Consider the following 13,536-nt stretch of genomic DNA (forward strand, 5'->3'; position numbering starts at 1 on the left):
TCGCTGGCCAAAGCTGGGCTAGCTCATGCTTCCATCAAGATACATCTGGCACCGATTTCCCGATACACCAGAACTGCAGGACGGTCATCCCTGTGATCTCATCGCCTGGTGAAGGAGTTTATGAAAGGACTGTTCCGATCTTTCCCGCCGGTGAAGGCTCCAACCCCGGCGTGGGAGCTCAACGTGGTGCTGACCAGGCTCATGAGCCCACCATTCGAGCCTTTGCATTCGGCTCCTTTGAAGTTCCCGTCGTGGAAGACCGCGTTCCTTGTGGCCATCACCTCCGCACGACGCATGGGAGAGATTCAGGCCCTATCCTGCAAGCCTCCATATTTGACTTTTCACGAGACAAGGGTGGTGCTGAGGACGCACCCCTCCTTCATGCCCAAGGTGCAGTCGGACTTCCATCTCAACGAGCCCTTGGTGTTGCCAGTTTTCTTCCCGTCGCCTTTGTCGCCGGCCAAGAGGACGTTGCACTCGCTGGATGTAGCTAGAGCGCTGAAGTTCTATGTGGACCGAACGAAGAGTTTTGGGAAGACATCACAGCTGTTTGTGAATTTTGGACTTGTGAACCACGGGAAGGCTCTCTCGAAGGCTTCCATTTCCAGATGGCTCTCCGGCTGCATCATGCACTGTCACCAGTTGGCAAACTGACTGTTGCCTGGCCGTTCAAGAGCCCATTCGACCAGAGCGATCGCTGCTACCACGGCGTTCTTGTCTGGTGTGCCCCTGCTGGACATCTGCAGGGCTGCTACATGGAGGTCGACGCACACCTTGGTGATGAGGTAAGAGATGCTTAATGTTGAGCCTTGCCACCTCCCGTGGTTGTGCATGTGTGTACTGCTATGTATTCTTATATTCATGAGCATGTGAATCCATGCCAGACCCCATGCTGGAGAAGGAACAAGTTACTTACCTGTAACTGTTGTTCTCCAGCATGGGGTCTGGCATGGATTCACAATTGCGAACCCTCCCTCCTCCCCCTCTGCGGCTCTTCACTTGGTCATACTGCCACTTTACGTGCTACCAAATCTGAGGATGGCTGCCAGGGGCGGGGCTTAGGGAGAGGGCAGTCATTGGCTGGGGGCAGTATGACCCAGAGACCAGTGATTGGTTACTACTAAGAAAGACAGATCAGAAATGAAACTGATACTGATTTTTTCTTTACCGAGGATTCCCAGCCTGACGACGGGGAATATTCATGAGCATGTGAATCCATGCCAGACCCATGCTGGAGAACAACAGTTACAGGTAAGTAACTTGTTCCTTATGGTAGGCTAAGCAACCATAACTGCCCGCGCCACTGTGCACTGCTAACACTAACACCCAGGACATCAACGATGACATCACAATGTCATTGATGACATCACATGTGTAGCCCCTTCGTTTTTGTTCACTGCCATATCTAGGCCAGGTGGGTTTATTTACTGACAGTCAGAAACTTCACTTTGAAAAGGTATTACATTTACTAATGTTGCTATTCTCACATGTTCTTACACTACTTTCTTTAGAATGTAATCGCAGCGTTTATATAGTGGAAGAAGCAGGCCTGAAACACAGCAATCATTTTTGTGTGTGAAACCCATCATGTAGATTATACACAGTTCCTAATGATACTGCCTCTTGTATGCTTACTTTACTCTCCACATATAAGCCCCATCTTTGTATGCATTGTAGCCTATTTATGTTTTGTGTGTAGCACTAGATATATGTAGTAAGTGATGCATTATTAGCAACTTAGTACATGTTTCACAGACCAGAAAAGTGTGATACAGAAACATTCACCTTTTTATTATACAACTTTGGAAAGTACGAACTTAGCACCTCTGTGGTGTATGCTGCAGCCAATACCTACATTTCTGTATGAGTAGGTTCCTGTACTAGAAAGAACACTGCAATGGAATTTTCTTTATAACACTACATTACGTGATGAAGTATGTACTTTATTACACATGTCCTGATAATCCCTGATATTTTTTTGCTAAAATTACATTCACAACCCCTCGTCTGAAAAGTAAATGCACATGTGATATCATCAGTGATGTCATCTTTGATGTCCTGAGTGTTAGACAGTCTCTCTCTCTCTCTCTCTCTTTCTCTCTTTCTCTCTTTCTCTCTTTCTCTCTCTCCTTCTCTCTCCTTCTCTCTCCTTCTCTCTCTCCTTCTCTCCTTACCCGTAAATAGCTACTATTTTTTAATGTGGGCCTCATGGCAACTTGACCTTTAGAGTGCAATACTTGCAAGGACTGACAGTAGCACTATTTTCAAAAAAATAATGCAGATGCCATGTGTTTTCTTGGTGTGTTATGAGATATTTAAAACTAAGAAACACACGCCATACAGAACTGTGGACTGTCTCCCATCCAGGTAGTAATCGTTACGGGCCCTGCTTACCTTCTAAACAAGGAAGATGCCGACCGCTCAGGTTATGTTGCTCTACTGATATTACCCAAATTGACCTAATTATAGTGGTCGTAATGGACCTTCTGCACAATTGACCTTTATATTTTTTTAGTTATTTTATATATGTATTGGGTTGGTTTTGGATTATAAATAATATAAGGGGATTGGGTGGGGGGTTGTATTATTTTTTTGGGGATTGGGTAGGAGGTTGCAGGGGTTTTCCCCCCACATATATGTCCAAATTGACATTCTAAATTAGGTCAATTCTCCCGAGGTCAATTAGTATACAACCGCTCTAACTTGTGCTCATTCATTAGTCAACAAAACCGGAGGGTGCCGGCCGCTTCCTTGCTTTGAAGCTAAGCGGGGTCAGTCCTGGTTACTGCATGGATTGGAGTTCCTGATGCCGATCGTGTCAAGTGTTTTTTCACCCCGACATCACTGTAGCTGTAAAAATATCGATTTTCTTTATATAGCCATGGGTACAGAACTGCAGATAGCCTCGGCTATCTGTAGTCATAGCTGTGAATATCAGAAAAACGGCTTTTAAAAAATGCTTTCCTGCCCCCCAGGTCCTCACCAAGTGTCCCCCTCCTTTGTGCCTTCTCCCCACACACCCAGGATGGCCTCGTGACCCCCTACCCGCTCCCCCAAAACTCACACTGCTTCTGTGATGGTTTGCTTAGAAATGTCAGCTATTCGTGACTATTCTGCCCCTAGCTGAGGTTGCAAACTCAAACCCTAGACCCCCCTCCAACTCCCAAATTTAACTTGGCATCCTCTAACACCCCCAACCCCCCCCCCCCCACCTCTGGACTGATGGCATTTGCATCTGTTTTGACCTGCAAAAGCCTTTTTTTCTGTATTTTATTTTCCCATATCCTCGGCTATAGCCGCGTCCTCTTGCATCGAGGAAACAAAAAAGATGGCTGCTTTTTTTAATTCTACAAACAAACCATGCTGCAATGCCCATCGGGAAATATATAACTTTCTTTTTGGGGACAAGGTCATCTCCTTATCCATCAATTATTTAAAAAGCTACTGGCTGGAATAACCCCATACCCCAAAAAGGCCTCAAGTCGGCACTTTGTGCTCAAGTTGTTTTTGACCTGGTCCAGTGGCTTGAACTGTGAAAAAAAATTGACCTTTTTTTGCCTATGGGGAAAATGAATGGAAAGTAGGCTGCAACTTTGTTTTTTTTATGTTTTTCTTAATTTTTAAATTTTTTAATGAATCTTAAACAACCTTTGCAGTCTGGAGATGCCCGTGCATCCCTAATTGACTATACCGTCTAGTTCTGCTGCACGAGTCAAATGTTAGTAATTTGTTTATTCAGGCTCCCATGGGAGTCCGACTCACCTTAACCATAGGGCGCCGGTCGCCGCCGTATAATATCTTGATGTTAACGATCGTGTCTCATCCTTTATCGATTTTGAAAATATATGGATATATCTCCAAAACTCAATATATCGGCCAGCCCTAGCACCACTGGTTCCTCTGAACAACCGGACTAGTGGGAAAGATCTACCAATGCTGGGGCAGGACAAGAGCCTGCAAAGGGGGACTTTGCCCAAAATGTGCAGGAAAGAAACCCAACCTCATGCTGTGGAAGCTCCGCCACCTCTGCACTAGCCTTTTGGTCTACAGAAATTTACTTGATGACATTTGTTTTTATTTGTCTGTTTTAAGGGTATCTGGTCTTTCCATCTAATACCATTGCATCTAATGCCATTCTAGCAAATTTTTTCCATCTAAAAACTTTGCATTTAATGCATTATTTTGGGAGGTAAACGGTTAATTTTTGTTTAGTTACATTGTAAAGGGTAAAAAATGGGAAAAACAAAAACAAAATGAAAAATACATTAGATGCAAAGTTTTTAGATGGAAAAAATTTGATGGATTGGCAGGAGATGCAATGGCATTGGATGGAAAGACCTTAAACCGTTTTAAGTACAGTAATGGCAGACAAGTGCTAGCATGCAAAAGTTGTTTGGCTAGAAAGCAACAACTGGAAAATGGGGACTGTAATAACATCGGGTAGTTTGGTATCAAGAGGTGTGGTTGTACCACTTTCCTTACCACTGTTCTGGATCAGTCTTTGATTGGGAAGGATAAGGTTGAGACAAAGACGATGTTGCACAATGATTGAATAAAGTGTCAAGTGTTGGTTTTTCTCTATATATTTATTTACCCCACTTTCCATTTCTTTTTAAGTCTGAAGGTGATCTCGTTGATGAGATGGCAGAAAAGCAGTCCATTCGAAAGCAGCGTTTCATGCACTTTGCCTCCCTACAATACGAGGGGGAGTTTTACATGACTCCAAGAGACTTTCTGTTCTCTGTGATGTTTGAGAACGTGAAACGTAAGTATGTTTCTACTTGTATGTAGATTGTATGTCATTGTGTCTAAGGAGAAATGAAGCTAATATGTGACCTTCAATTAGAACAGACAATACAGAAATACGAGCACGAGTCTCTATAGCACACACCACAGATCAAATGCCCTCTTGGTGCTTGAACAATAGGTGTTCTTATTACTCGTGGAATAACTATTTTTAGTTTATATTTTAGTTGGTTTTAGATATGTCGTAGTTAACGCATGTTCGTTAACTCTGCATATTCGTTCCGAAAGTTGTCAGTGTCCTCACAGAAAGAGGCACCATTTGCCCTACAGCTGCAATCGGCAATGTTTTGCTAGCCGTGTGGGCTAAAACTCCTATCGGCCCTAGACTGCATGGTCAATAGTGAGGGAATCATGGGGGTCGTAGTCCAAAGCATCTCGTAGTACTACTTTAATTAGAAAGGAGTTATCCAAAAGTGTTACCGGTCAGCTGTTGGGCAGAAAATGTTATGAATGATTGTAAGAAACAAGTGTCAAAAGACCAGTCATTGGATGTCCTGATGGATCGTTTGAGTGGTATAATTCCATAGTCTAGGGGCATAATGAAAAAGGCCCAATTGCAGGGCTGTAAGTAACATTACAATACTGACGGGAGAAGGGGAAGCCCTGGGGAAAGGGATACTGACCCAGTACACGCATGCTTACTCAAATTGCTGATGGTCTGAGTACTGCAGCATTCAGGTCCCCATGTACCTTTATATTGTACTATTTCTTTTCAAAAGTGCTATATTATTCCAGTATTCCATTTGTTTGCTTTTCGCACAATCTTTAAAGACCGTTTAAATGCAATGTTAATACTTCCTGTTGGAACTTCATTTTTAACTCATGACAGTGCAAATCTCTCCCCAAGTCGCCACATCAGGAATATTAGCACCATTGTCATTCAGGCAGAAAAAAAACAGCATGTGGCCCCCTGCAAAGGACTCACCTTGCCATCTCTAAATATTAGATTTAATAGGTAATCTAAATTAAAATGGCACTGGCAATAAAAAAAGGACTCCTTGCATTGTACAGATGCCCTCTGTACACATGCCCATTCAAGAAATTGGGGTGCCTGCAAGCATGAGGATGGAAGCCGCTCTCCTCCCACGCCTGACTTAGCTGTCCTCAACTTTCTGAATGAGATGTGTGCTTTTTGGTGATATCTGGCCAAACATCATGGTTCTGCCATTCCAGTTGATGTCATTTGAATGTTCGAATGCTTTCAACACATGCCATTGATTTGGCATAGGTGTCAGTAAGGATTTGTTCACATCATTTCCAATCACCTACAGAATTCTTACATTTTTGTCGGAGCCTTACATTGGTAATATTTCTACAGTGTGGCATTGATTATGTACACAGTCTTGGATAAGCGTTTATAGCATTGAGTTTGTTTGTGAAGACGGCCACATGTAGCTCTGTTTTGTGAAGATGTAGCACTTCGCTCCTACTTAGGTAGTTGGATCACTTACAAATAAAACTGTAGTGACATCTATTGTGTATTTTATTATTTATATAGCGCTTTACACTAAAGCGCGTTACAGCATAACAACCAGAATACATTAAACATGGAACATAGAAGCAATATAATAAACATGATTCAAACCATAAAAACAGCATGTAGAACAATATGCATTTGGGAAGGAAGAGAAGAGGAGAGGTGTGTGGGAATATAGCTTGATCAGGTGTGATGGTGTTTAAGCAGTTATTTTGATAATTAGGTAGAGTGAACATAAGTAGGTTCGGTTTAGAGTGAAGTATGGGTATATTGTCGAGCAAAAGATTACGGGTGTGGGAAGTTAAATTGGGTGAAAAGGTATAACTGTGAATAACAATGTTACTAGAACTCTTAAATTTAGAAGAATGTGTAGTATATTCCAAATCGCGAACAGCCGACACGTGTTTCGACACACTGGTCGTTTTCAAGGCCCAACTCTCGATTCAAAGAGAAGATTTCTCATAGGACAAACTTTTATGGTTAATGGTTAAATCTTCTTACTAATAAACTGGCAAAATCCAGAAAATTAAGAATTCAGGATTGATGAGGCGACTGAGACCTGTGGTGAAGTTGCCCCTGGTCCCAGTCAGACAATCGGTAGTTGAGCACAATTGTATCCGTTCAGGATGGGAGCAGCCTTAAGTAATTCACAATTACGATTATGAACCCGTATTAGGGGAAAAGAGAACAATTAAGGGTTCCAATCCCCACGATACAGAATAGCGTGAGCATGCCTGGAGGAATACACAGTTTGTATTGGCGTCATCCGTGGGGAGTGGCAATCCCAGACTGGCATAGGCAAGCAACACTTAGCAGAGAGCCATACTGTATTTGGTGCCTATAGGCAACTTTGTGTATGAGTTCCAACTGTAGAGTGTAAGAGTTGGTATATCTACTGCTGGATGGCATTGCCTGATGTTGTTGCATGTAGATCTAGTACCAGAAGGGAGATTTTCACATTTGCCCTTTGCTGTCTCCACAATCTAAAGCAGTATGTATATATTTGACATAAACCAGTCAGTCTGAAACAGTTAACACAATATTTACTGACCTACTGAGTAAAAAGAGAAATAACCCAGAATGCTTGCAGTGTTCTCACTGCCCTCATTTAAACCCCACAATGATGAGACCCTTTGTGTAGTCTGTAGTGGTGTGCACACCCTCACACATGGATTGCGCGTTGTGTAAATTGGGGAATTGCCCTTGTTGCGGTAGATACTTGTGCACCAATTGACTACAGAGAGACTTGGTGGCTATTAGAGAAATCTAGAAATGTAGATACCATAGATGACCTTCATGCACACTTTCTGTTATGGTTTCAGGTGGATAAGGTAGCAGGATTAGGACCACAAACCTAAAACTTCATTGGGCAGGTACTGGATATAAACAGAGGAGTGTTTGAATAAAGGCTTTGATTCAATATCACAAGTGATGTAAATGTGTGGACTAAGTACAGTCCTTAAACCAGTCTATTGAAGACCTTGATAAGAGTAGCAGAGAAATCTCTCTAGTAGAAATACAGTCAAATGGATTATCTAAACGTCAGTGGGCAGATACAGCAACCTTTATATATCACAGGACTGGTGAGAATTTTCTGTGACTCTATCAAATGTTTCTTTAGGCCTCTGACCACAAGCTAGAGGTTTATTAGTTAAATTAATATGCACACGGACCACATGTTTTAAAAATGAATAACGTGGGTCATCCCAAGGAAAGTGTGAACCTCTTTTATAGACCTAGGTTTCTTTCATTGGTTGAAGAATGTTCCCCTACACTTTTTCACGTTTGATATTCTCAATTTGCTGTGAAACTAGCATCTAAGTTGTCTTAGATGGGCCGGCAGAGGAGCACCGACTGGAGTACTCTTTTTGCGTTTGCTGCCCAAAAAATGGCTCTGCGGAATAAGATTCCTGTGTTTTTATCCACACCTACTCCCACAAGCTGTGCGAGGGGTGGGGGAACTTCCTTGCTGACTCTGTTACCCGAGGACACAATCCCTGGCTAGTGTATGTAAAAAAATAATTTCTACAGCTAAATGTGCAAACTAATGTATGTACGTATTCCTGTTGATATGTCTCGGGAGGATAGCTCAGGGGCAACGTGCTCGCCTTGGAAGCAAGACGACACGGAGCACCACAGGTTCGATCCCCGGGTCCGCACTTAGTAACCTCTGGGTATTAAGCGCATTATAAATAACCTATCATATCATTTCAGTACACCCACTTCTTAGAGTAATAGGGTAGGTTTTCTGCTCACATTTATGCACTGTAACTTTGCTGTTGCTTTTCTTTTTGGAACTATTAACTAATCTGAAAGCTATGGATGTATATACAATATAATTGATCTTTTTATTTAATCATTAATGGATCCATATTGAATTGTGGCTTTTATTCACTTTGTTATAATTGCTGCTTTTATGGAAACTTTAATTTCCGAGCTGTAACTTTGGACTGGTAGTGCTTTCTTGTTCGACCCCACCACCCCAACATTTTATGGGTGACAGCATTGAGTAGGCTGTTGGTCATGTGACCGAGCCATGCCACTCAGCTGCACCACCAACCACTTATTTGACAAGTCCTCCTTAGGCATCCTCATCCCTGGCATCCTCGGCAAAGAGTAGACGAAGACCAGGACCTCACCTGTTTGTGCTTGTATGACCCTTTCCTATGTACAGATGTGTATCTATGTATACCACAGAAGATATACAAGTCAAACCTGATGATGACACCATATATTGATGGAATTAGAGAGATTGTAGTTATGAATGTATGAGTGTGTATGACTCATTTTGTAAGTAAAGAAGGAATTACGAGTATATTGTCATCCCCGATCTATTGGTCCAGTTTGCTGTTATAACTGTTGTATTCTTACCTGGAGGACCATAGATTATTCTCGGATACCCTTTATTTTTGAAACTGGAAATGAACACCTGCCAGGGCTCCCAGCTGCTCGCCCGACTACCCTAAAAACAGTCCAACATGCTGCAGCACGTCCTATTGCGGGTGCACTGAAATGTCCCTGAATCAACCCTTCCTGCGCGAAATACATTGGATACCACTCCAAGCCAGGATACTGTTCAAAACTGCATGCATCATCTACAAAGCAGTCCCGAGTAGCACACCAGCATACCTGGCAGTTAAGCTCCACATATCTGGTGGCACAAGCTTCTCGTGCAGTCAATCAACCAACCGGCTTGAATCGCAACTCATCCGCAAAGAGAAGACCCGCAAACAATCCTTCTCTTGTCATGCATCCACCCTCTGGGACTCAATCCTGGTATCGGCTCTGAATACCTCCACAATTCTGCAATGTCACAAATCTTTTAAAACCTGGCTTTTTCAACACCTGACCAAGGACTGTTAGGGGGAATTCTCTTATAAGGCTAATTTACCAAACCTAGTGAGTCCCCCAGCAGCTTTGCTGGATTTTTGGAGTTAGTTTTTTTCTCCTCCTAAGAGTGAGACTCTTTTCCTCCCACTCTTAGGCATGATTTAAGGTATGTCTTTGACTTTTTGTGTGCTTATGGGCTTTGGGGTCTTTTACTCCATAGGCTATCATCTGTTTTAATGTATGTGTTACACAGCACCCTCAGTGCAGTAACACAGGGGTGTCATAGTGACCCCCAAACATAGACTCCATACCCTGGGACTGACAACTGTCTCCCAGGGCATGTAAAGTCACCATTGACTTTACTAGTCCAAAATTGTGAACAGAACCAGTACACACCATCATATTGTGGAAGTACTGGAAGGGGTTAATTAGATTGCCCCTGGGTCTGTTTCCAAGGGGGCACTGTCCAGTCCCCCCTTGTCGAGTTTCTGGCTGGTGGCAGTGGTTACCACGCAAAATATTCCACCGGAATATTTCCTATGGGATTTTCCCATTGATTTTAAACGCACCACTTTTTGGTGCAATGTTAAAGATACCGCCGGTTTATTTATTTAATATAAAATCACCAGTTGGGTCTTTTTGCCAGAACTCTTTTCTAAAATGGCGTTTGTGTCCGTCTCTGTAACTCCAACCAAGGTCGCGCCCTTTGTTCCACTTTTTGGCGGGCTTCTCCACAGAAGCCCTCCAACTGGTGCCACTCTGTCTGGGTTCCACAGAATGTGTGGGTGGGGGAATTGGCACCCTGGACTGCGTTGCCTTAGCAACTCAAGTCACACTCTGTTCTGATTGGCCCAGTGGTGAGCCACCCGGCTCACCACTTAGCATGTATGAGTGACAGCTAGGCTGTTGAATGGGGTTTTTTCTGCATAAAAGCGGGCTTTTTTGGACTGGAACTTCAGAAGTCGCCACAGGACCTAAGAAATCCGAAGAGGGGAGAAGCTGAGCCATCTGCAACGACGACACCACCGGTGGAACCCTGCTGCAACAACCTCGCCACTTTCCCGATGACAAGAGAAGATCTTCTGCTGAAAGAGTCTTCTTCCTCTGAGCTGGTGGGATCAACCAGTTCGCCATTTCGCCTTCCAGGACGTCTCTTGGTCGAATCGCCCGTGCCAAGCACCCCGGCGGCCGGATAGCCAAGCTTCACCACTGTGACCACGAATACCAGGAATGCACCTTTTAACCGACTAACTCTGCGGCTGGTTTTTTCCCTGGGCAGTGCAACGACTCCAAGTTTCCTCCTCGACGAGATCCTCTCTTCCCCTGGTCGAAACCATGAACTGCACCCGCTGCCAGGAACAACTGCCACCGCTGGAGCTTCCTCAACTTTAAAGGTACTTTGTGCCCCCTGGCCTCCCTTTCTACGGTTTGCTAAAGGTGACCCTTACATCCTTGGCTTTCCAACTGGGTTGGCCCCCAGACCTTCTAACTTTACCTTCTGAACCAACCCAACCTCTTTTGAACATTTCTACAAAGACTTGAATGCATTTCTCAACTATGTGATCTTGGGCACATTTCACCTAGCTCCATTTAAAGTGGGCCTGGCCTATGAACTTTGGCTCTACAGTAGACTCTGCCTTCTTTAACTTGTTTTGGTCTTCTAAAAGTGTTGGGAACTGTTTTATTTTCATGACCTGCCTTTTTCTCTTCCTTTTACTTAATTATTGGAGTGCCATCTAAGTTAGGCGCTCACCTCTGTTTTGACAAAAAGTGTTTTTTTGACTTAGACTTGTCTAATAATTCTTAAGGGAGGTGTGTATACTTTTCTGATTGTGTTTGAACTTGCTTTGATTTATGGTGCTAGTGTATTTTCTAAATTGTGTGTTGAATAAATAATTATATACTTTTGATAATAAGCTCTGGTCAGTGTTTTCTTGCTCTACTGTGTTTTTAGCCCTATTGTGTATCATCTGTATACCGCCCTACTCTTCTTGAGAGAAGTCTGACTGCTCAGCCACAGCTACCAGGTAAATCTGGGTGGTGCAGACTGCTACCAATTGGGTTTACTTCTTACTCCTGTAGTCTTAATCTTTTTGCAGTGGTCCCCAAGGGAACTGCACAGGATTCTGCCTAACAAGAACTAATCCTAATGGGCGCACATACCGATTTACAGACCTCAACTCACAGTATTGCGCTACTGTTAAAAGATGCCAGCCCAAACGCTAGCTATCCACGCTCAGTATAGTGCTTTGCCACTGTCCTGCTAGGTCCTCGCCACAATAAAATACAAAATTAGTTGTTTAACTCCAGTGGTCAACAAAATATTATAAATATGAAATTCATTTTTAACAACATAATTTCTCCGAGCATATTTTGGAAATAATGTTGCAGCCCTCCCCTTACCTACTGACGGGCTCGGACATGATATTTTTTTATGTGGACTTGACATAGCTCAACTGATCAGTCAACCACCCGTGGAATGAATCACATGGCTAATATTGCAGATGGTCTTGCCCTTTTAGTGACAGCGCCTATGGGTTTTTATTTGCCTTCTATTTGCTTTTGATATGTTTTCAGTGTGTCACATAAATAAAATAGGACATTTTATTCAGTGTTAAACACTCTGAATGTGCAACCTCCCAGTGTTGAATCGAAAGCACAACTCACCTAAGGACCTTAGGTTGTGTTTGTTGTCCATTGACTCACAATACAAGTCTTGCAGGCAAGTGTCCTATTTCCCTGCAGAACTCCGAATGATGTAGGCAATCTGTGTTCTTCACTCTGAATATAAATGACGGACAGTGCAGATAGGGCAGAATCTGATGGGTGGTGTTATTGGATCAAAGCATAAGACATCACTGCATTTGAGCTGCAATATTCTACACTAACTCAATATTTTGTGTTTTTAACACACTGCTTTCCATGTAGTACATTTTTGGAGCCCAGACATGTCAATACAGTAGAATAGATAGTTATTTTAGTTCAGTAGGACTCATGAGGGGGCGAAAACATGTCTCCTGAGATTTAAAAAAGCAAACGCCGTCACTTCAGCAACTGGTTCCGAGTTGATCCTCGGCCATTATAAAGAAGAGGTTAACAGTGAAGGCTTGCACCTTATCATGCATGTGTCCAAATAGACAGAATAGAGTACACACCCCACTAGGGAATGAGACCAGGAGAGTAGTTGCAAGGGAACCAAAATGTATACAAGTAAAATAAATGCAAGCAAAGAACTCTGCTGCCCAAGAACGCTCTGCCAAAAGATATACACAGGCAGCACATTGCCAAAAGATATACACGGGCAGCACATTAAGAAGGAACTGAGCGTCATAGATTACGTCATGTATAGGTAGAAAACTAACACATTTGATAGGCTATGCACATATACTAATCTCAGATCCATACTGGGTACCTGGGTTCCATTGGCTGCTGTCTCTCCACCAGTTACAGTTCATGTGGTCAGCTGGACGCATCCTTGCAGGGTGAAGGTCGGGCGAAGTTCTTCAGAGATGATGTAGAGCTGTCTAAGCTAATTAACACGGCATGGCATACAAGAAATAATGACTGGTATAAACTATCACATGAAAAGGAGCTATTGGTGTGAAATGGGTCCAGTAACCCATGTCTTTTATGGGGCATGGGTCAGGGGTCATTCTTTTAGGTGCCTTATCTGAAGGGGCGATCTCTGATTTGTGATCTCTGGGGCCTCACGGTCTTAAAACACATGGGGGGATAGATATTTGTTACTAGAATATATGACCACTCTGGATTAGGTATATGGTGGGTTATTTGAATGTGGTCCAGGGGAAGGGTTCGATGACCAGATGCATTCAAAGGGAATCGGGGGCATGGGTTCAGAGGACCGTGGCTTGGCAGGGAGGGGGTAGAAAGGGCATGCGTCGGTCAGCAGAAATGGATGGGGC

General features: G+C 43.3%; 1 protein-coding gene across 2 annotated transcripts in view; it reads left to right on the plus strand.

Annotated features, from left to right (window-relative positions):
* Window positions 1-13,536, plus strand: part of MICU2 (mitochondrial calcium uptake 2) — a 1,758,017-nt gene that overhangs the window by 588,569 nt on the left and 1,155,912 nt on the right. For both annotated transcript variants that reach the window (XM_069640674.1, XM_069640673.1), the window contains exon 2: window positions 4,618-4,765. In XM_069640674.1, the coding sequence (XP_069496775.1) occupies window positions 4,618-4,765 (148 nt within the window). The remainder of the gene's footprint in view (window positions 1-4,617; window positions 4,766-13,536) is intronic.

The sequence above is a fragment of the Ambystoma mexicanum genome, chromosome 7q (assembly GCF_040938575.1).
Source record: "Ambystoma mexicanum isolate Mex_15411 chromosome 7q, UKY_AmexF1_1, whole genome shotgun sequence".
Lineage (NCBI taxonomy): Eukaryota > Metazoa > Chordata > Amphibia > Caudata > Ambystomatidae > Ambystoma > Ambystoma mexicanum.